This window comes from Mustela nigripes, chromosome 12 (assembly GCF_022355385.1).
Source record: "Mustela nigripes isolate SB6536 chromosome 12, MUSNIG.SB6536, whole genome shotgun sequence".
NCBI classification, from domain to species: domain Eukaryota; kingdom Metazoa; phylum Chordata; class Mammalia; order Carnivora; family Mustelidae; genus Mustela; species Mustela nigripes.
In genome coordinates this window covers 148,577,596-148,600,116 of record NC_081568.1, presented here as the reverse complement: position 1 = coordinate 148,600,116, position 22,521 = coordinate 148,577,596, and the positions used below count along the sequence as shown (strand labels likewise).

Here is a 22,521-nt window from a genome sequence, read left to right as displayed (position 1 = left end):
GGGGTGGGTAGCAAGAAGAGCCAGGGCCAGAGGTTAGACCTGTCCAGTGTCCTGGAAACAAGAAGTGGAGGCCATAGAAACTCAAGTCTGGCTTTTAGGATGGGGTGGGGTGAGGACACCTGGAAGCCTGGGAGGGAGGCAAGGGGTAGACAGCAGGAGAGGCTGAATCTTAAGAGTTGGCTACTGATGGGGAAAAAGTTGTTCTTTTGTTCAGTTGTTCTGGCGTATTTGTCCCCCCCCCCCCCCCACCGCCCCAAGTGGACCTGACGCTGGACCCTGACACGGCTCACCCAGCTCTGATGCTGTCCCCTGACCGCCGGGGGGTCCGCCTGGCAGAGCGGCGGCAGGAGGTTGCTGACCATTCCAAGCGCTTCTCAGCCGACTGCTGCGTTTTGGGGGCCCAAGGCTTCCGCTCTGGCCGGCACTACTGGGAGGTAGAGGTGGGCGGGCGGCGGGGCTGGGCGGTGGGCGCTGCCCGTGAATCGACCCATCATAAGGAGAAGGTGGGCTCCGGGGGGTCCTCTGTGGGCAGCGGGGATGCCAGCTCCTCACGCCATCACCATCGCCGCCGCCGGCTCCACCTACCCCAACAGCCCCTGCTCCAGAGGGAAGTGTGGTGTGTGGGCACCAACGGGAAACGCTACCAGGCACAGAGCTCAACGGAGCAGACACTGCTGAGCCCAAGTGAGAAACCACGGCGCTTTGGCGTGTACCTGGACTATGAGGCTGGGCGCCTGGGCTTCTACAATGCGGAGACTCTAGCCCACGTGCATACCTTCTCAGCTGCTTTCCTGGGCGAGCGTGTCTTCCCTTTCTTTCGGGTGCTCTCCAAGGGCACCCGTATCAAGCTCTGCCCTTGATTAGCCTGCCACCCGCAGGGGCCCCTCTGGTTAGCACTTGGGGGGCGGGTGGTGGTGGAGGGTGGCCCATAAGTTTGGGGGCTCAAAGGCTCCTTCCACTGTTTGTTGCTTCCTGCTCCCCTTTGACCCAGGCCCGCTTCTCCCTCTAGGAGCCTAAAGAACCCTCCTGGCCTGCAGCTCAGCCTTCTCTCACCTGCAATGTCTGTCCAACAGGTCTGCATGGGTCCCTGATGAGAACAGCTGCCTGGTTTTCCTTCCCTCTATCCACCTAGGGGTCTGCATTTGAGTAGGGGATGAGGGGAGATTTAACTCCATTACTTAACTTCCCTTTCCCTGCTCTTCTACCTTGTCAGTTCTCAGGCTGGGGGTACTTGGGCAAGACACAGGTCTGCTCCCATTCCATTTTCTGATGCACATTTTAGCTAAGGGATTTGGAAGCTTTTTGGGGGGAGGCAGGTTGGGTGAAAGGGTAGAGCTGGGTAATAAATGTCTACTCTCCAGGGGAAGTAGGAGGGATTCTGAACTCCTTCCATCCCCAATTTCTACCTCCATAGACTGGCCAGAATTTAGCTTGAGAGCTCTGGAATGGTTGACATGATTGAAACTATATACCATTTTATCACCCAATAAATTATTTTCTCCTCCTTCCTTTTTTCCAGCACTCAAACTAGGAGTAAAGCTCACCCCACCCAAACCCTCCAGGTCTTTTCACTGCCAGGCTCCTTTCCCCTTTGCTCAATGGAGTTCCTTGTGTCAGTTTCCAGCCTCTTCATGTCTTTAGTTCTCTCCATTTGGTGAGCCCTGACCAGGAGCCTGGGGACAGGGGTTTGGATCCCCGGAAGAGCCTTGGGTATAATCTATTTTTCTAGTAACCCCTTGCCTTCTGTCACTTGTCAGCTTTTGTCCTCTACTTTGACAGAGGTCAATTTATGTTCCTGGGGAAAAGGGAAGATGGGTTGTGTTGTGGAAATAAAAAGTTTATTTGCTTCTTTGGTGGAGTCCTTTCCTTTAGGTGAGCAAAACAGGGATGAAAAAATCTCCATAGTAAGCCAGTTCTTCTGTAATGCCAAACAACTGAGGACTGATTATACCTTCCCCTGATAACTTGCCTTTTGCACTGGTCACCCCTTTCCCAGGTTTGATCTTATTCCCAGATGATGGTACTCATCCCCCAGCCCCATTTGAATGACCTATAGGTTTTTTTAAATTGAAACTCTTTTTAGAATATACTTGAGATTGTTTCCTGCTTTATGCAGATCACTGCTTTGAGGCTTTAAGACTACGGTTTTTCCAAGAATCTTCACATTTTCATAATCTCTGTGTCATTTTATCTAGTTGAAATACCATAAAAGCGGGAGAGGTCTCATTACCATTATGAGTTGATAGAAAAGGAAATGGAAAATCTGTACAGGTTACATCAACATGTTCCATGTTACTCCTCCACCATTTGAGAAAAAAGCCTTCTGTGACTCTTACTTACAAATACCTGCAGACCACTCTACAATTTTTAATGTCCAACAATGGAAGGAGTAAAAAGTAATGATTAAGCAGCAGTTCTTCTCGTGAGTGGTTTCATCACAGATGAAGGATTAAAAAATCTCCAACAAAAAGACTCAACCTCACTGCCTACCCTAAAACCTGGGGCATTTCAGAATATCTTCCTTTATAATACTGCTTTGAGCAATGACAATACCTATTTGTTCAATTATTTCTTATGTGTTAGAAGCTAGAACTGAGGTTTTACTAATCCTGAAGAACATTTTCTCCAGACTTAAGGGAGGCCTAGAGGATATATAGCTAAGACACAGGATATTGTGATACAGCATGGCATTACAAAGTAGCTTTTTTTGCTTATCAGAGAAAGACAATTTCTACAAGTCAGAAAACCAATGTTTTATTCCTAAAGCTCTGCCATATTTCTAACGGGTGCCGATGGTCACCTGCCACACACGCACCAGGTTGTCTGTGTAGCCAGCAAACAGAGTCTGCAAGGGAGAAAGGATAGCAACAGGTCATGTCAGAGCCACAGAACTCTACATTTCTAATAAGGATGGCCTTTCTTTTAAGATTCCTAGTCTTCTAACCACCAGGTTGTAGGTGGTATGTATTCCAGAGAAGACAATGGCTGGTATATTAAGGAGTCATACTTTTGTAAAATGGTTAAGTCATCTAAGGTGTCAACTGAAGGCAGGTAATCACTGACTGCTATATCAATTTACCTTCTGATGTGGGAACATGTACTCTATTCACTGACACAGCTAATCTGGTCCTCCCAAATCACCCTGGCAAATTTCGTCATTTTAACTTCATGTCAAAGATACACCAAGGACATAAAGGGGGAGAGAAAGGGTAGAAGCCAGGTCACTTAGGGAGAGACCTACTTACCTGGCCATCAGCAGACCAGGCCAGAGAGGTACACTGAGGTGGCTCTGCCTTGCTGCTCGTACTGATAACTTCTTGCTTTAGTTCATCTACAATGATCTTGCCTTCCAAGTCCTGAGGAAGAGGAAAATAATCCAGATAAGGATAGACCCTACTACAGGCATCTCTGGGTGCAGGGCAGGGGGAAAGAGGCTGAGGATGTTGCTGAGCAGCCTAAAAATGCACAGGACTGCCTCTCTTCCTCCCCTCCAGAACAACCTAGACCAACATGTCATTTATGCTGAGACTGAGTACGCTGTAATTTGCCATCCCCTTTAGCAGGTAAGTATCTGCCACCACGGTAAATTCCAATCATGGGAAGCTGTTAACTTGCTCTTCCTGGATCTCCACTGATAGCCCCACGGTTCAAGAAGCTTGAATCGCATCCGTGACAAATCAGGAACTCACAACACTGCTAGGGCTCAGAGAATACAGCCAGGTGCCTCAGCCTGAACTATAGCCCACACTCACCCAGATCTTGATGCTGGGGCCTGTGGCAGCACAGAGCCAGTATCGGTTAGGACTGAAGCACAGAGCATTGATGATGTCCCCACCATCGAGTGTATAGAGGTGTTTGCCTTCGTTGAGATCCCACAGCATGGCCTGGCCATCCTGGGAAGAGAAGGGAGTGACCAAAGCAGTATGCAACCTATTCAGATGTTAATGGTTTCAAAATTCCGTCCCTCCCCCGCAACAAATGTCCCCAAAGCTAATGATTCAAATACCAGTATTTACTTGAGTGCCTTTCCTTTAATCCAGGAAACCTCACCAACCCTGCAACATCCTGACAACTTCTAAGTAAATCGCTACAATTAGTTCTGAAAACGGAAACCTCCTAATCAATAGCTTCAAGAAATCAGCTTTACTGAAAACAATCTTTTTGTTTCAAAGAGTATGCCTTATTTATGTCATTTCTAGAAAGCAATCTTAAGAAATACTTATTCGTGGATAACTATCTCATTATTCTAAGTATTCTTTCTAAAACACTGTCCCCCACAGAGTAGGGACTCCCAGTTCCTGAATACCTTCCCTCCAGAAGCGCAGAGGGATCCATCTGGAGAGACAGTTACAGTGTTCAGGTAGCCCGTGTGGCCGATGTGATTGGTTTTCAGCTTGCAGTTTGCCAAGTTCCATACCTAGGTTTGGGACATTGGGGAGTAACAGGTGAAAATACTGGCTCTGAATCCACTGGCGTCAGGAGGGCTCAAGGCAGACAAAAAGGCACGGCACCTTATTTAAAAGCGCTCAAAGGACAGGTGGCCATTTTTTATTCTATCAGTAACAAAAAGGTTCAAAGAATCTGGGACACCCAAGGACAATTAAGATTAAAAAGGATTAACAAATGTTCTGTGTTGCTTTATGAGGGACACTGGGCTTAATTAGCTACCTCAGCAAGTTCTCAAAAACTAATGACCTGTACTTAGAAGACAGCAATAGGAAAAGCCAACTGAAGGACAAAGCTTTCAAAGTTAGAACCACCTGGGAGGCAGTGGGAGCACCCTGTGGCTGGTAAAGCACCTGGTTCCACGCTCACCTTGACCAGCTTGTCCCAGCCACAGGAGACAATAATGGGATTGCTGCTATTGGGTGAGAATCGGACACAAGATACCCACTCCGAATGGCTTTCATCCTGCAAAGGACAGAAAAGCAATCAGGAGAAACTATCCTGTCCCTATGAAACCAGAACCCCACCACACCCCCTTCCCTCACTTACATGGAAGATATTCATACCCCCAGAACCCAAACCTTAATATTAACAAAACCCCTTTAGAGTCCAGGCCAGGCCTGAAATCACCACATACTGCCAAGGTTAAGAAGAGGAGAGAATCTTGAACATGTGCCTTCACAGTTACCTGGACAGTATATTTGCATACACCCAGAGTATTCCACAGCTTGATAGTTTTATCTCGGGAGCCAGAAACAATCTGCCGGTTGTCAGAGGAGAAGGCCACACTCAGCACGTCCTTGGTATGTCCTACAAATCTGCGTGTGGTGGTACCCCTGAGAACGAAGACTTGGTCAGTCTCTAAATGCCACAAACCACCTTCCACATCACACTGTTTCCCTGGCCTTGCTCCTGTCTCACTGCGGCTGCCATTAATCACATGATCCTGGAAATGGGTCTGATCACAACAGGCATCCCTTCAGAATTGCAGGACATGTCCTCACTCCCACGTGGGGATTGGCTGACAATGTCGTTCTGTCATCACTGGGATCCTCCATTATGCCTGAGGATCCAAAGCCTGAGCTCCCAAGCTAACCAGCTTCAAACACTCGCCTACTCCCAACCACAGTGTGTGGCAAAACTGCTCAACCAGCCCACTCCTAACAATTCTGCTTAACTAATTAAAAGTAGCAAGGATGGAAATCTAACAACCCCAACCAGCTGCTCTACGTACTCTCAGTTCCCACAGTGAACCTCACTGTCCCTTGGAAACCACGTCCCAACAGCATCTACCTCATTTCTGCTCAGCTTTTCCCCATTGCCCCGGAGTTAAATGAGCAGCTACTTGCGTTGTGAGATCCCAGAGACGAAGGGTTCCATCCCAGGAGCCGGAGAGGGCAAACTGGCCATCTGAGGAGATGACCACATCACTGACAAAGTGGGAATGACCCCGAAGAGCACGCTGAGGGATGCCATAGTTAGTCTCATCCCTTGTCAGCTTCCACATGATGATGGTCTTATCTAGGGGAAGTTAAGAGAGAAACCCAGTGAGGAATCCCATAGCCACTTGCTGATAATCCAGGATCCCTCAAGGTCATTGCTGGATTCAAGAAAACAAATTAAAGACACTCAAGGGCAGAGGAGAACCACAGGCTGAGAGCTGTTATTAGTCAAGGGAAGCGATTGGCTATTTAGAAAGGAGTCAAGTAGAACTAAGTAATGCCACAAAAATTAAACTCAGGGGTGCAGAATTTGATTAGACTACGTATGTCCTCTTCTAATATTCGGATCAACTCACCATCTCTTTTATGTCTACTCTGAGGTCTAAACCATGAACACTGCCGCTTGGGTATGGGAAGACGAGCTAGCTATGGGATTCCTACAACTGCTGCTGGAAAGCTGCCTCACACGCTATGGGACTGGTTGCTTTCACGGAAACGTGTTAGGCTCAGCAAGCTTTCCAATTAAGCGCCAAACATTATCCTGGCCCCAGACTACTTTTAATAGTGGGCGGCGGGGGGGGGGGGGGGGGGGGCACGAGAGGCCCCCAAATGCTGCCAAATTTGGAGAATGAAAAAACCGAGAGCGCGGGGTGGGGGGTTTGGAAGGCACGGGCCAGCAAGGAGATTGGAGTCACAACGTTCCCTTGGAGTCCATGCACTACCCACTACGAACAGGGCCGGGCGGAAGCTCAGAAACAGCCTCTGGATCTCAGCACAGGCACTCAGATGGCATGTTGGGGTCATCACAGCCCCGCCCGACCCCGTAGGCTCCTGGGCACGCTCAGCCACACACACCTGCGAGAAGATGGGCAAGAAATAAAACCCAACCCTGCAATCCTCCTGCCAGCCACGAGCTGACAGATCTCCATCTCCGCCAAGTGGGATGTCTCACGGGCTTGTCCTGGCTGAGGCCTAGGGCCGGGGCCGCATACCGCAACCCACACCCGGACCGAGTTTTCCAAGCAGCCAACTCGCGCTCCACTGACAACGCCAGGCGACCCCCCTATTCCTCAATCCTCTGCCCCGCACCTTAGCTCGTACCTCGAGAGGCGGACAGTATCATGTCCGGGAACTGGGGAGTCGTGGCGATCTGAGTCACCCAGCCGTTGTGGCCCTTGAGGGTGCCACGAAGTGTCATCTGCTCAGTCATGTTGGCGGCGAGTGCGGGTGTCACCGAGGCGACAAGGATGGAGCTGGATAGTTCAGAGAGACTAGCAGCACAGCCGCTCCCGCCGCGGCCCTGCAGAGGAAAAGAGAGAAAAGGCCCCCGCCGGAACCGGAAATACCCGCCCGTTGGAACAAAAATGGCGGACCCCGTCGTTCACTTCTGCTTAAGATGGCGGTGCCACGTAGGTTAAAGGGCGAGTTGAAATGACAAAACTTCATGGTCCTCTCTCCGACGCAACATAGTTTGGCTGAAACCAACTCCCCCAAGTGTTTGAAAAGGTCCTAAAACGTCCACTGGGGTATGGTGTGTAAGAAGCGGAAGAGCAAAAGTGCACGGCACGTTTCCGGAAGGATCGCCCGGCGCCTTCACTGCCCCCATGTGGCGCAGCGCGAGCGCGGCCCTTTCCGCTTGCTGCTCGGCTTCGTTTCGAGGTGAGAACTGCGAGCAAGGGTAAGCAATATGAAAAATGTGGTGCTTGGTTTTAAAGTGTACTGCTCAGGTGAACTGTTAAACCCTGACGGGTTTCCATCGCAGAGGGCGGCTGCTCCCTCAGGAGGTTTTTGCTCCGAGGAAATTGGCTAAGCCACTCTCTGTACGGAAGGAGTTAGTGCAGGCGGAGGTTCAAGCATGAATGAGTTACGGAGCTGAAAACCGGGGAGGAACGAAAAACTGGCCTGTGGGCTCCTTGTCGGCCACCCAGCTCTCGCCGGGGCAGGAGTGCGGAGGGCCGTCGCAAAAACAAAAAGGAGAGGAAAGGCCTCCGGGCTCTGACTTCTGGGGACTCGGGTGGAAAGCCGGCTTTGAGCCTCACCACTTCACAGAAAGGTCGGCGGGTCTGGGGGGCTAGGCGTATCCCCTCAGACTGGGAAGCAGTGGAACATGGCTCCCAGGCTGCTTAACGGCCTCCCGTATAACCGCATGGTACGTGAATATGTGATGCCTCCCACTACCGCACATCCTTGCTGTTAAGAGACGATGCTGGCAGACGGCGCCGTTGTCACAAATTTTCTTTAAGGGGAAGATGCATAACCAGAATGATAGCAGTCGCTGTCATCTATGCAAAATAAGGGGGGGGATTATACGTAAGTGTTTATTTTCTGTTTGTAACACGTGTTATGTTTCACATTTGTGAAAGAGGTTGGAAATAATATTACCCACCAAAAATGGTGTTGAGGAGAGTAAATGAGTTCTGATAGGTAAAGTGCCCAGAACAATGCCTGGCAGAATGAATGCAGGCAAACTTAAACTCCCTAACACCTTTTGGATACCAGGTTTTGTTTTAAGTTTTGTGGGATACAGCTGTGATAAAGATGGTGAAGAGCTGGTTTTCTTGGAGTTTACATTTGCTGGGGTGATCGGATAGGAGACTGAGAGAAAGGAGAAGTAGGAGACAGCCCTGTGGATATTGGGAAGATAAGATTTCATAAGAGAACTCGTATGGCAGGGGCGGGGGAGGGGAGAAGGATTCAGTGCCAAAAGTCCTGAGCTGGAGTGTGGGGGCTTCGGAAAACCAAACAGTGAGATGGAGGTGAGGAGCAGTTGACAGAGGGGGCCAGCAGGCTTGGCAAAGGGCCATGGCTTCTCAGGGTGGGGTCCTATGTTTCAGGGGTCCCTGTTACCTGTCTCCATAACACCCCCAGTTAGCTACCTTTTCTCTTTTCCAACACTGAACTCGAACTGGACCCCAACTCATACCCATGATTTGTTTGTCCTGTGGTCATGGGAGACCCACACCGATATCCAGCTTGCTGTTCATAGCTCAGGTCATGCCAAGTACTCTGGACGGTTGGGACAAATGGAGGGGTGAGAGATTTCATGCATCTTCCAGTGCAGATGCACAGTGCAAACACTCCCCTGGCTGTTGGCCTATATATGCAGAGGATTGGCTCTCAGTTCAAGAACACATACATGTTCATCTCCTACCCACACTCTAAAGAGATCATTGCTTAGTCATATCATATCCCCCCCCCCCCCGGAGAAATCTTTTTGGCTCTCTGTTTTCTTGAATTTTGCGAGGGAGCCCCTGTGGAGTCAACGTCCCTGAGGTAGGGTCACTAGTACAGGTTTATTTTGTTTTTGTATGTCTGTCTGTCTACCTGTCACAGAGAGAGCACAAGCAGGGGGGATGGCAGGCAGAGAGAGAAGCAGGCTCTGTGCTGAGAAAGAGCTCATGTGGGATCATGACCTGAGCCGAAGGCCAATGCTTAACCAACTGAGCCACCCAGGCATCCGCTGGAGTACAGGTTTAACATGAGCTTCCAGGTTTCTCAGGCTTGCTTAAAAACACCACATCTCGGCACTGGTCGGTTCCCAGGCTAGCCCTGCCCTCTCCAGGCCCCTTCTGCGGGTGTGGGGGGTCGGGGAGGCCCTTCCCCAAGTCCTCCCTCAGGCTACCAACACCAGACCAAGATTTCTGTAGCTGTCTTTGGCCTCCAGCAATTCCGCGGGCCCCTCCCTACACTGGCCCCTTACTCTTTGAGACAGTTCTGGCAGCTCCCCCTCCTGCTGGGCCAAGGGAGGAATTAGGGTTTTGCCTTGGAGCCCACCAGCACCGATCTGGCAATGCCAGCGGAGGAGAGGGAGAAATGGAATGTAGTAGACTCCCTGAACAACCAGGCCACAGGATTGGGCTTTCTACCTCGAAGTTTCTCTCCAGTCACTGCCTGGCTTCTTTTCTCTTGGAGAGGATGTTGGCAAGCCATAAAACCACTGAGGGGCACTCCTGAATGGAGGGAGGCCTGGCCCCGACTCTCAGGACACTTCGGTGTAGCTAGGTGTAGAGATGGGGTGCAGCGGCAGCCTTCCCCTCTCAGCCCAAGTTGGAGTTGAGCCCCACACATGCCTGCTTCCCTCTCAGCCCGCTGACTTCCTGCTAGGCATATGGGCCCACCTGGACTACTCTCTCCTCAAGCCTGGTCCCTTCCAGAGGGAGGACTAATCTCAGCTGCTGGATGCATCTTAGGAATAAGCTTCACACTTCCCACCACAGTCTGCTGCCTCTGTAGGCATCGGTGGGGGCCTCAGGGCCTTTTCTTTCCGGGTGTCTTTGATCTGGCCTCTCAAAGGTAGAAACCTGCTGGAGGGCCCCACCTGACCTTGGGAGAAATTGGGGAAAGTTACTCTGCCTAGTTCTGCTTCTGAGGCCACCCCTCTGGTAAGTTCCCCAAGCACTTCTGGTTCCGTCTCCTGGGCTGCCTGTTTTCTCCCATGCCCCGATTGGCACCACCTTCATTCGCCAGACAAGGTAAACAAAGGAGAAATTTGTAAGGATGTCTGTCTCACTATTTCTTTTCTGGTGGCAATCCCTAAGATCACACAGCTGGAAGAAGTCCCTCTGGTTTCCCTGCTAGAGGCCTATGACCTCTCTTCTAGGAACAGAAGCCTCTATTCCCTCCTGCCAGCGTTCAGGAGGTAAAACAGGTCTTCCCTTCAATGAGGTGGTGAGGACTATTGTGGGAGATAGTTGAGGGGCTTGGGAAAGGGGTGTGGCCAAGACCAGAGGGCTTCTGTCAGCTAAAGCAAGTGGCTTCCCTTCATTTTGCTGTTCCTCCACAGATTGTGTGGTTGGCATTGGCTTGCACCATATTCCTTTTGTGGGTACACTGGCCCTCCACTTCTGCATCTGTCAGTTCTCTCAGAACGCACACATTGTTCTGCCTGGAAGCCCACCATATCCTACCCTCACTTTTCTTCGTTAATCTAAGCTTCCTTGAAATCGCTGCCTTAAGGAAACCCTCTGTGACCTTCAAGTCTAGGTTAGGCTCCTTGTTTCCTGCCCTCATAGTGATGGTGTTTGGGGCCTTCCTAGCTCTTAGCTCAGTTTGCCCTTAATTGAATTCCTCAGGGCTTTTCCTCGGTGCCCTGAGGTCAGGGACTGATGGTCTGTTTGGGCTGTTACATCCTCTTGGTTGTGGAAGATTCTAATCTTGGTGACTAGCCTCATAGGCTATGTAGTTAAGGGTAGATAGTTAAAAGGTGTTCCAGGCAGAGGGATGACCATGGGGAAGAGGTGTTAGAGTGGTTTGCATGCAGAGGTTTGGGAGATGGTTTCAAATGGAAAGGTAGGAGAGAGTGAAACCCAAGGTGGTCGGGGAGCCCCTATCAGGAAGGAGTTGACTAGAAAGGAATTTTGTCCTGAAGCCTCTAATTGTCTCTTTAGGATTGTCTAATCCCTCTCCTGCCTAGACTTGATTTTGCTGCCAGTTATTTGTTGTCAGAATGGAGGGTAGGTTGGAAGAGTGAGACAAGAAACAAGAATTTAGAAGCTGGACAGGAGGGTCTGTAAGGAGGGTCATGAGAGTCCTATAAAAGGAGGCACTGAGGACTTTCCATTGGCCATATGAGTGATCAAGTCAACATCTCTAATCCATCTCTCTCCTCCCTCTCCTACCTTTTTCACTCCAATATTTAGAATTGGGCTGTGATTATAGAAACTGTTTCATGATTGAGGCCTAAAGAATTAAGCTCAAAAAGGTTGGAAGGCAACATGGGAGGTTCTGTTCTTATTGTAGGTTCTATTCCATACCTGGTGAGAGGTAGGGATGTGACAATAAATCACTGCCAGGAACGGATATTACAAAAAATCACATATAATTTCTTTATGTGTCTTGATAAATATTTAGTGTCCACTTTAGGCAGGAATCTGAGGTCTAACAGTCCCCTAGAAAGCATCTAAGGCATTCTGTTGGTATTTTCCCTGGGAGATGGGACTGTGGCATTCCCCAGGCCCTAGGTGCTTCAGCAGATATGCAGAATTATAAACAAGCTAGGAGAAGGCAGGCCTCTGGCTTGTTAAAGGATTTAAAACACCATTAGGTGGTAGGGAGAAATAGAAGGTGACCCAAGGTGTCTTTTTTCAGATTTTTACCTGGAAGAGAATTTGGTAAGAAGTAGGGTTGGGAGAATATGTTGAAATGGAACTTTGAGGCTGGCTAGCTTACCACAAAAGGGCTGAAGAGAAAATAGTCCTTCATGCTCATACTTGGGTTAAAACGCCAGAGCTTGCTGAGAAATTCCATCCTTTGCGGGTGGGGCGGGTAGAGAGAAATCTTTGTGCTTAGGGAATGGCAGACAAAAAGGGGGTGTGACCTCCAGGGATCCTCTTGTAGGTGGCCTTGGTCTTTCATTTTTGTGGAGCCCTGCTTTGGTACCAAGTGGAATTGTCAATCAAGTCTCTGATGAACTCTGCATCTGAGTCCTTTAGGATGGGGTAAAATATTAGGAAGGTCTAAGCTATGGAAGAATAAGAAAAAGCCCCTCCCTGTTTTTTTAAGGCTGTTTTTAACTCAAATCTACTTAAGGCCATTTTCCTCCTTTTGGAGGGATAGAGATGGGGAGAAGAGTAGTAACTTAGAGGGCCATTTCCTTCCTTCTTTGCTGGTCTGCTGTCACATCTTCAACTTCTCACGTGCCAAGATAAGCTATTTCCCCCTGCCCAGGATACTCACACTGTGCTAAGGACTCTGGTTTGTAGGCAAAGACTATGATTAAAAGTTAAATTTGTCACCACTTTTGGCTCTCACAGTCTCCTCCTTTTCAGCCCTGTTATTCCTAAAACCTCTCACTTCCTTTTTTCTCATTATCACTGCCAGTACACTACTTTTCCTTCTAGGACTCCTTGATCTCTTTACCACCCTCTGTCAGGATCTGGGTGTGAGAGGAGAAAGGGAAGAACCCACTTACCTCCTTTAATGCTAGGTTTTGCCCCACATCCCATTGTCAGAAAGTCAGGCACCAAATAAAACCTTATTTATTCTCATATTCCTCCTATTTTGAGGCCCCAGTCCTGGCTTTTTTTTGGGGAAGAGGGTAATGCAGTTTGTATTTTACCTACTTCCTATTAGAGTTCTCCCCTATCACATTTCTCACATGTGATCCACATGAATCACAAGTGGAACTGTTCAAGACTGTTTTAGTTAGGGGCGCCTGGGTGGCTCAGTGGGTTAAGTGTCTGCTTTTGGCTCAGGTCATGATCCCAGGGGCCTGGGATCGAGACCCTCCTCAAGCTGTCTGCTCAGCTGGAAGCCTATTTCTCCCTCCCTCTCTCCCTCTTTGCCTGCTTGTGATCTCTCTCTGTCAGAGATCTTACTTGACAGAGATTAAATAAAATCTTAAAAAAAAAAAAAACTGTTTTAGTCAGATTTTTAGAAAATACAAGAAGGCCTTTTAAATATTTTCTTCCATGCCCCAAAATACCTTTGAGCCTACATCTCTTGATTGGGAAAAGAGTTGTCTCACTTCTTTTTTGTTTTTACTTGACCCTCACTAAGAAATGCACTGCACACGTTAATCCAATACAGACTTGCACATGTATAACAGAAACAGTATTTCTGGATATTGTCCTTTCCCTTACGGCATTTAATGCACCCTGATATGTTCTATTTTGCTTAAGTAAAATGTTGTTCAAGACCACTGGTATGATTGGACCCCTCATTAATTCATCACTGTTTGGTTTGAGGAGCACCACCTGCACTACTGGAATCCCTCCTCTCCCTCTGGGCCCAGACTTGAACAGTAGGTTCTAGAGAGCAAGGATGGTAAATGGGCTGTTAACATTGTACATGCAGCTCCTCGATCATTGTGCCAAACATACAGCAAGTACTTACATAGCTGCTGGGTAAATAATGAATCAATCCAACAAATTGCAACCATCAAGCCCTGCTGATTTTTATCTCCTCAAACCTAGGCAGCCTTCTCTCTCTCTCTGTTCCTGCCATCCTAGACCTGACCGCATCAGCTTCCGGCTGGATGGATGGAATTTCTTAACATTTCAGTCCATCCTGCAGCCAGCAGAACCATCTGCCTGAAATGGAAATCCGACACACTCATCCCAGGCTGTTGCCTCTGTCTTTGGGCATATTCTCCCACCTAGAAGGCTTTTGTCTTACTGCTCCCCCCAGATATAGCTCCCTAATTATCCTTCAGGTCTCTGTCTAGGCACAATGTGAAGATTCTTCCACAAGGCTTCTCCCAGGCTGTGTTAGCACTCCACCTGTCACTTTGTGTGATCTTGGGTTTTCTTAATAACTGTGCTGCCATATCCCCATATGGAAGTAAAGAGCGTTGTTGTGAAGTTGGTATTCCAATTATTATTGACATCTGTAATTAGATCAGCGCCCACTGGTGTTCTCTTTGTATCCCCATTACCTACAGTTATATTCCTTTCCTATAGTAGATGAGCCATAGAAGAAACTCACCCCATTTCCTGTCCTCTTCCTCTTTGAATAGGATCAAGAGATTGGGACCTTGTGATGAAAAGTAGCCCATCTCTCATTTAGTGGTTCTCAGAACTGTATGTTTGGAGAGGGAGGGATTTGAAACCTAGGCCTGACCTGCCTACAGTGGGGCATCTATTGGGAGTGTTTGTTATGAAACTAACAAATTCCCGGTGTGTAGTCTGGGAGACTTCCCAGAGGTCTTAAATGAGCCTGAGGAGCCATGAGGGAGAATCTTGAGCAACAAGAACTGGAACTGTGTTTCAGGGTTGGAATATTTACCCATTTCTGAATGCAGGTTTTACCTTACACATGAAATGGCAGAAACAGCTGGGGAGAACAAGGTAAGAGGGGGCTTCTCAAAAGCAAATTCTTGCCTGCCCTGGAGGGGGGTGGGGTGCACTGAACCCAGGCAGGAAGGAGGGCTGAAGGAAAAGAGCAAGGGGTAACATGTACAGGGAAAAGATGGTGGGAGGCTAGAGGGAGCATCTTGGAGGAACTGGTAAAACTTAAAAGGCATATAGCAGATACCCATTCTAAAGAATACCTAGATGTATAAGAATCTTTAATACCGGGGGAGGGGGCGTAGGGAGAGGGTGGTTGGGTTATGGACATTGGGGAAGGTATGTGTGTCAGTGCTGTGAAATGTAAACCTGGCGATTCACAGACCTGTACCCCTGGGGCTAATAATACATTATATGTTAGTAAAAAATTAAAAAAAAAATTGTATATGCCGTTGTCACCTGCCCTCCCCATCTTTAATACCTATTTCTTTTATCTTCTCTAAATTACCCTTCCTGAAGTTCAAGTGCCAGCTGGAAGGGGCTTCTTTCATATTCCCTCAGATTGTTGTAAAGCTTATCTGATCTTTACCAGAAGAGAAGTGAGGCTTGGTTTTAAGCCCCTTTGCAACCCTGGCATCCTTGCAACAAGGCATACTTCTATCTGCAGGAGGACTGCTTGCCATCTCCTGAACCCAACCTGGAGCTGTGGGTTATCAGAGCAGGTGACCTGGCACACCCATGGCATCAGGCCATTTTCTCAGGGCATTGGCAAAATGGCAGCAGTGGGGGTACTCGGGGGCTGGAGCTTAGCAATGGTGGTAGCTGCCGGTGTATTTTTCACAGGATGTTCAGAAAATGTATCATGGAAACTCACCTCAGCTTCTTTGGTTTTTTAAGATTTTATTTTATTTTTAAAAATTTTATTTATTTATTTGACAGAGAGAGAGAGATCACAAGCAGGCAGAGAGGCAGGCAGAGAGAGAGAGGGGGAAGCAGGCTCCCTACTGAGCAGAGAGCCTGATGCGGGACTCGATCCCAGGACCCTGGCATCATGACCTGAACCGAAGGCAGCGGCTTAACCCACTGAGCCACCCAGGCACCCCTAAGATTTTATTTTTAAGCAATCTCTGTACTCAAGGTGGGGCTTGAATTCATAACCCCAAGATCAAGAGTTGCATGTTCTTCCCACCAAGCCAGCCAGGTGCCACTCACATCAGCTTTATTAGGCTGGAGAAGCCCACTTAAGAGTTCAGTGGCAGATAATTTTTTTTCACTTTTTTACATTATATTCGGTTAGCCACTGTATAGTAGTACATCATTAGTTTTTGATGTAGTGTACAATGATTCACCAGTTGCATGTAACACCCAGTGTTCATCACAAAATGTGCCCTCCTTAGTGCCTGTCACCCAGTGACCTTATCCCCGCACCCACCTCCCCTCTGAAACCTTCAGTTTGTTTCCCAGAGTCCATAGTCTCTCATGGTTCTTCTCTCTCCCCAATTTCTCCTCCTTCAGTTTTCCATCCCTTCCCCTATGGTTCTTTGCACTATTCCTTCTAGTCCACATGAGTGAAACCATATAATTGTTTCTCTGCTTGACTTAGCATAATCCTCTCCAGTTCCAACCATGTTGATTTAAATGGTAGATATTCATTCTTTCTAATGGCTGAGTAATATTCCATTGTATGCATGAATCACATCTTTTTTAATCCATTCATCTGTTGAAGGGCCTCTCAGCTCCTTCCGCAGTTTGGCTATTGTGGACACTGCTGCTATGAACACTGCATGTGCCCCTTCTCACTACACCTGTATCTTTGGGGTAAATACCTAGTGCTGCAATTGCTGGGTCATAAGGTAGCTCTCTTTTTAATGTCTTGAGGAACCTCCGTCCTGTTTTCCAGAGTGGCTGTACCAGCTTGCATTCCCACCAACAGTGTAAGAGGGCTCCCCTTTCTCCACATCCTTGCCAACACTTGTTTCCTGTCTTGTTAATTTTTGCTATTTTAATTGGTGTAAGGTGATATCTCATTGTGGTTTTGATTTGTATCCTGCCGGTCCAGCTGGAGAAAGACACCTGAAAGTAGGGCTGGGAGATTTAAGGAAAAGAGAGAGAGAGAGACAGCGGGCTCAGGAGGACTACTCCATCTCAGGCAAGTAGCAACTTTATTTCTTCATGTAATCACTTTCATACAGCTTCAGCACAATGCTGGTATCAATACTCAATCATATATGTCAGTGAAAAATGAGTCAGGCAGGATGTTAACAGGCTATTAACCTCCAGACTTTTGTAATAATCTTAAGGTTCCAAGAATGTGTTTTTTCTTAAGATAAGTCATAAGTGAATCACATAAAACTATGCAGATGTTATTTTCACCCTGAATAGCCTTTCAGAGTCAAGCCATGCGAGCGTCCCCGCTGGACTTGCTCCAGGTTCCCTTGGCACACAAGGGCGTCCCCAAGTGTGTCTAAGTTCACTTCTTATCCAGGCTTCCAGAGTCATAACAATGCAAACAGTTCCCAACAGTATCCTGCCACATTGTTGAAAGGATAGCCTCTGCAGTATCCCATAGGTTCTGGACTGATGTGTTTTCATTCTCATTAGTTTCCATGACTTAAGTTCTTCCTTAATTTCCTGGTTGACCAGTCATTCTTTAGTAGGATGTTCTTTAACTTCCACATTTCAATTCCTTCCAAATTTTTTCTTGAGTTCCAGTTCCAAGGCACTGTGGTCGATAACATGCAGGGAATAATCTCAATCTTTAGGTATTGGTTGAAACCTGATTTGTGACCAATATGTTATCTATTCTGGAGGAAGTTCCATGTGCATTCAAGAATGAGTATTATGTTATTTTAGGGTGGAATGTTCTGTATGTATCTACACAGTCCATCTAGTGCACTGTGCCATTCAAAGCTCTTGTTTCTTTGTTAATCTCCTGCTTAGATGACCTGTTTATTGCTGAGAGGTCTACTACTATTAATATATTATTATCAGTATGATTCTTTATTTTGGTTAACAGTTGCCTGCTCTCATCTTGGGGACAGAGATACTTAAAATTGTTGGATTTTTCTGTGGGATAGACCCTTTAGGTATGATAATAGTATTCCTTTATATCTCTTACTACAGTCTTTGGTTTAAAACTCCAATTTGTCTTGTATGAGAGTAGCTACCCAGCTTTCTTTTGAGGTCCATTTGCATGATAAATGGTTCTCCATCCCCTTACTTTCAATCTGGAGGTGTCATTAGGTTCAGAATGAGTCTCTTGTAGGCAGCATATGGATGAGTCCCATCTTTTTATCCAATCTGAAACCCTGTGCCATTTCATTTTTCAGGCTGTTTGAGAGTAACTATTGAAAGATATGAATTTAGTACCATCATATGGCACTGAACTCCCTGTTCCTGTAGGTTATCTTTGTTACTTTCTGGTCTGTATTACTCTTGGGGTCTTTTTTCTTTTATAGAACACACCCCCCCCCCGCCCCGGCTGCCTTGGTGGTCACACATCCTTTCACTTTCTGCCTGTCCTGGAAGCTCTTTGTCTCTCCATCCATTCTGAATGACAGCCTTGCTCGATGAAGTATTCTTGGTTGCATGTTCATCTCATTTAGTACCCTGATTATGTCTTGTCAGGTCTCTGTGGACAGGTCTAATGTTATTCTGATGTTCCTCCCTCTACAGGTAAGATATCTCTTCCCCCTAGCTGCCTTGGCTCTAAGATTAGCAAGTTTTACTAGTCTATAGCGGGGCATTGGTCTGTTTTTATTGATCATGGGAGGGGTCCTCTCTGCCTCTCAGACACAGATCCTTCTTTTCTTCCCCAGATTAGGTAAGTTTTCAGCTATGGTTTGCTCAAGTATACATGCTTGTCCTCTCTCTCTCTCTCTCCACCCCCTCAGGGATCCCAGTAATTCAGACTTTGGAATGTTTCATGGTGTCACTGGTCTCTCTACTTCTGATCTCATGAGCTTGTAGTTATTTTTCTCTATCATTCTTGACTTCCTTCCTTTCTAACAGAGATCTTTTAGATCAGTAATTCAATCTTCTTTCTTATTTACCCTGGCATTCAGAGCATCCAGTTGAGATGGCATCTCCTTCATAGCATTTTTAATGTCAGCAACAAGAGCTCTACATTCTGCCATTATAGATTCTAAACCGTTGCTAACAATTTTCTCAAGACTAAATAGCGACTTTATAAGTGTTACTCTGAAGTCTTTTTCTGACATCTGCCTTAGATCTGTATTTATTAAGTCTGTGGCAGAGGCCATCGCCTCTGGTTCTTTCCTTCGTTGGGAGTTCCTCCTCCTAGTCATTCTCTTGAGGGATGGTTGAGGGAATGTAGAGGGTCCAAAATATCAACTACGACTCAGGCAAGATGAATCTGAGGAAAATCTGTAGTGTCAGAAGCTGCCACTGAAAAAAAAAAAAATTAAATAATTTTTATTAAAAGGGGGTGGTAAAGGAAGAACTCAAACAGTTCATGGAAACCAGTGAGAATGAAAACACCCTGGTCAAAAACCTATGGGATACGGCAAAGGCAGTCCTAAGGGGGAAATACACAGCCATCCAAGCCTCAGTCAAAAAAATAGAAAAACCACGAATTCACTAACTTCACCCCTTAAAGAACTGGGAAAACAAACAAACAAACAAAACCAACAAATGAAGCCTAAGCCATGTACAAGAAGAAAAATAAGATCAGAGCAGAGATCAATGAGTTAGAAACCAGAGATACAGTAGAGCAGGTCAATGAGATTAGAAGCTTGTTCTTTGAAAGAAAAGATTAATAAACCACTCGCCAGACTTATCCAAAAGAAAAGAGAAAGGACCCAAATTAATAAAATTATGAATAAAAGTGGAGAGATCATTACTAACACCAAGAAAATAGACACAATTATCAGAAATTATACATGCCAATAAATTATGCAACATGAAAGAAATGGATGCCTTCCTAGAAACTTATAAACTACCAAGACTGAAACAGGAAGAAACTGTCAACCTGAATAGACTGATAACCAGTATCAAAACTGAAGCAGTCAATCAAAACCTCCCAAAAAACAAGAGTCCAGGACCTGATGGATTCCTGGGGAATTCTACCAAACATTCAAAGAAGAAATAATATCTATCCTCCTGAAGATGTTTTTAAAAAAATAGAAACAGAAGGAAAACCTCCAGACTCATTCTGAGGCCAGCATTACCCAGATCCCCAAACTAGGCAAAGATCCCATCAAAAAGAATTTCAAACCAATATCCCTGATGAATATGGATGCCAAAATTTTCAACAACATCCTAGTTAATAGGATCCAACAGGACATTAAAAGGATTTTCATCATAACCAGATGGGATTTTACCCTTGGATACAAGGGTGGTTCAACATTCTCAATTCAATCAGTGTGATAAAACACATTAAAAGAGGGGAGAAGAACCACATGGTCCTCTCAATTGATGCAGAAAAAGCATTCAAACTCTTCAGAATATAGGGATAGAGGGAACAGTCCTCAATTTCATAAAAACCATCTATGAAAAGCCCACAATGAATGTCATCCTCAATGGGGAAAAGTTGAGAGCATTTCCTTCAGATCAGGAACATGACAAGGATGCCCACTCTCGCCATTATTGGTCAACGTAGTATAGCAACATCAGACAACAAAAAGAAATAAAAGGTATTCAAATTGGCAAAGAAGAAGTCAAACTCACTCTCTTTGCAGATAACATGATGCTTTATGTGGAAAACCCAAAAGACTTCACCCTCAAACTACTGGAACTCACACAACAGTTCAGTAATGTGGCAGGATACAAAATCAATGTACAGAAATTAGTTGCTTTCCTATACACTAACAATGTAACTGTAAAAAGAGAAATTAGGGAATCAATTCCATTTTCAGTAGCACCAAAATCAGGCGATATCTCGGAATAAACCCACACAACAGGTGAAGGACTTATATTCTAGAAACTACAGAACACTTATGAAAGAAATTTAAGACCCAAAAAGATGGAAAAACATTCCATGCTCATGAATCAGAAAAATAAACATTGTTAAAATGTCTATACTGCCCAGAGCAGTCTATAGTTTCATGCCATCCCAATCCAAATTTCATGGGCATTTTTCAAAATGCTGGAACAAACAATCCTAAAATTTGTATGGAACCAGGAAAGACCCTGAATTGCCAAAGGAAATGTTGTAAAAGAAAAAGCTGGGGGCATCATGTTGCCGGACTTCGAGCTACATTACAAAGCTGTGATCACCAAGACAGCATGGTATCAGCACAAAAACAGACACACAGATCAATGGAACAGAACTGAAAGCCCACATATGGGCCCTCAACTCTATGGTCAAATAATCTTTGACAAAGCAGGAAAAAAATATCAATGGAAAAAGGACAGTCTCTTCAATAAATAGCACTGGGATAATTGGACAGTTATATACAGAAGAATGAAACTCAACCGTTCGCTTACACCATACACAAAGATAAACTCAAAATGGATGAAAGACCTCAGTGTGATAGTATAGAATAGGAATCCACCAAAGTCCTAGAGGAGAACATAGGCAGTAACATGGGCCACAGCAGCATCTTTCAAGACCAGTCTCCAAAGGGAAGGGAAACAAAAGTGAAAAGGAACTTTTGGGACTTCATCAAGATAAAAATCTGCACAGCAAAGGAAAGAGTCAACAAAACAAAGAGGCAACCCATGGAATGAGAAAAGATACTTGCAAGTCACACTACAGATAAAGGGCTGATATTCAAGATCTATAAAGAACTCAAACTCAACACCCAAAAAATAATCAAGTCAAAAACTGGGCAGAAGACATGAATAGACACTTCTCCAAAGAAGATGTACAAATGGCTAGCAGACACGAAAAAATGATCTATATCATTAGTCATCAGGGAAATTAAAATCAAAACCACACTGAGATACTACCTTACAACAGTTAGAATGGCAAATATTGACAAGGCAAGACACATGTGTTGGAGAGGATGTGGAGAAAGGGGAGCCCTTTTACACTGTTGGTGGGAATGCAAGCTGGTGCAGCCACTTTGGAAAACAGTGTGGAGATTCCTTAAGAAATTAAAAATAGAGCTACCCCATGACGTAGCAGTTGCACTACTGGGTATTTACCGCAAAGATACAGATGTAGTGAAAAGGGCCATATGCACTCCAATGTTAATAGCAGCAATGTCCACAATAGGCAAATTGTGGAAGGAGCTGAGAGACCCTTCAACAGACGAATGAATAAAGAAGATGTGGTCCATATATACCATGGAGTATTACTCAGCTATCATGAAGGACGAATACCCAACTTTTGCATTGACATGGATGGAACTGGAGGCGATTATGCTAAGTGAAGTAAGTCAAGCACAGAAAGTCAACTATCATGTATTTCACTTATTTTTGGAATATAAGGAACAGCATGGAGGGCATTAGGACAAGGAATGGAAAAATGAAGGGGGAGAATCAGAAGGGTAGATGAAACATCAGAGACTCTGTACTCTGAGAGACAAACTGAGGGTTTTAGAGGGGATGGGAGAGCCCAGTGATGGGTATTAAGGAGGGCACGGACTGCAAGGAGCACTGGGTAATATTCACAATAAATCATGAAAGACTACAGCAAAAACTAATGATGTCCTGTATGGTGGCTAACATAATAAAAAGTTTAAAAAAAAATTTTTAATTTAAAATTTAAAAAAGGGGGGGATGAAGGGAAGGGGGCTATAATCTCTCAGTGTGGGCAAAGTGTAGGGTGTTTCGGTTCTTCCTGGGGGTATTTTGTTGTGTTTGTTAGAGGATACTACTTCCCAGAAATACCGGTAAAATAAAACTGGTGTATATGCAAAGGTAATACTGAATGGGTAAAGAAGGACTACGCTAAAGCATATATTTGCAAAAAAAAAAAAAAAAAAAAAAAAAAAAAAAAA

At 45.9% G+C, this 22,521-nt stretch overlaps 3 protein-coding genes and 2 non-coding genes across 16 annotated transcripts in view; 2 read left to right on the top strand and 3 right to left on the bottom strand.

The window, feature by feature from the left end:
• Positions 1-1,849, top strand: part of TRIM41 (tripartite motif containing 41) — a 15,083-nt gene extending 13,234 nt beyond the window's left edge. For 3 of the 10 annotated variants that reach the window (XM_059416218.1, XM_059416216.1, XM_059416217.1), the window contains exon 6: positions 259-1,103. In XM_059416218.1, the coding sequence (XP_059272201.1) occupies positions 259-860 (602 nt within the window). In that variant the 3' untranslated portion in view covers positions 861-1,103. Of the gene's footprint in view, positions 1-258; positions 1,104-1,519 lie in introns of those variants that run through there. The other 7 variants (XM_059416221.1, XM_059416222.1, XR_009407154.1 and 4 more) reach the window with 6 other exon arrangements.
• An 879-nt stretch (positions 1,850-2,728) lies between these two features.
• RACK1 (receptor for activated C kinase 1) lies at positions 2,729-7,198 on the bottom strand. The gene is made up of 8 exons (XM_059416231.1): positions 6,990-7,198; positions 5,796-5,967; positions 5,135-5,282; positions 4,816-4,911; positions 4,307-4,417; positions 3,753-3,893; positions 3,246-3,356; positions 2,729-2,845 (listed from the first exon to the last, which is right to left on the bottom strand). The coding sequence occupies exons 1-8, from the start codon at positions 7,096-7,098 to the stop codon at positions 2,780-2,782; spliced, it is 954 nt and encodes a 317-aa protein (XP_059272214.1). The 5' UTR covers positions 7,099-7,198; the 3' UTR covers positions 2,729-2,779.
• On the bottom strand, positions 5,420-5,497 carry LOC132029005 (small nucleolar RNA SNORD96 family). The gene has a single exon (XR_009407645.1). It is a non-coding gene; the product is annotated as a small nucleolar RNA SNORD96 family (small nucleolar RNA).
• LOC132029015 (small nucleolar RNA SNORD95) lies at positions 6,634-6,701 on the bottom strand. The gene has a single exon (XR_009407653.1). It is a non-coding gene; the product is annotated as a small nucleolar RNA SNORD95 (small nucleolar RNA).
• Positions 7,199-7,223: 25 nt separating the features above from the next.
• Positions 7,224-22,521, top strand: part of LOC132027439 (uncharacterized) — a 16,751-nt gene continuing 1,453 nt past the window's right edge. The window contains exons 1-4 of one of the 3 annotated variants that reach the window (XM_059416228.1): positions 7,224-7,547; positions 14,629-14,674; positions 15,282-15,336; positions 16,674-16,763. In XM_059416228.1, coding sequence (XP_059272211.1) covers positions 7,417-7,547; positions 14,629-14,674; positions 15,282-15,336; positions 16,674-16,763 — 322 coding nt within the window. In that variant the 5' untranslated portion in view covers positions 7,224-7,416. Of the gene's footprint in view, positions 7,567-14,628; positions 14,675-15,281; positions 15,337-16,630; positions 16,764-22,521 lie in introns of all 3 variants that reach the window. The other 2 variants (XM_059416230.1, XM_059416229.1) reach the window with 2 other exon arrangements.

What these genes read in the sequence shown, in the direction of transcription:
- RACK1 (XM_059416231.1), bottom strand. Translation starts at nt 7,098, where the DNA reads ATGACTGAGCAGATGACACTTCGTGGCACCCTCAAGGGCCACAACGGC. An exon ending in GCTGGGACAAGCTGGTCAAG is followed by an intron (nt 4,418 to 4,815) that starts GTGAGCGTGGAA and finishes TCCCAAACCTAG; the next exon opens with GTATGGAACTTGGCAAACTG. An exon ending in GCCCCAGCATCAAGATCTGG is followed by an intron (nt 3,357 to 3,752) that starts GTGAGTGTGGGC and finishes CCTCTTCCTCAG; the next exon opens with GACTTGGAAGGCAAGATCAT.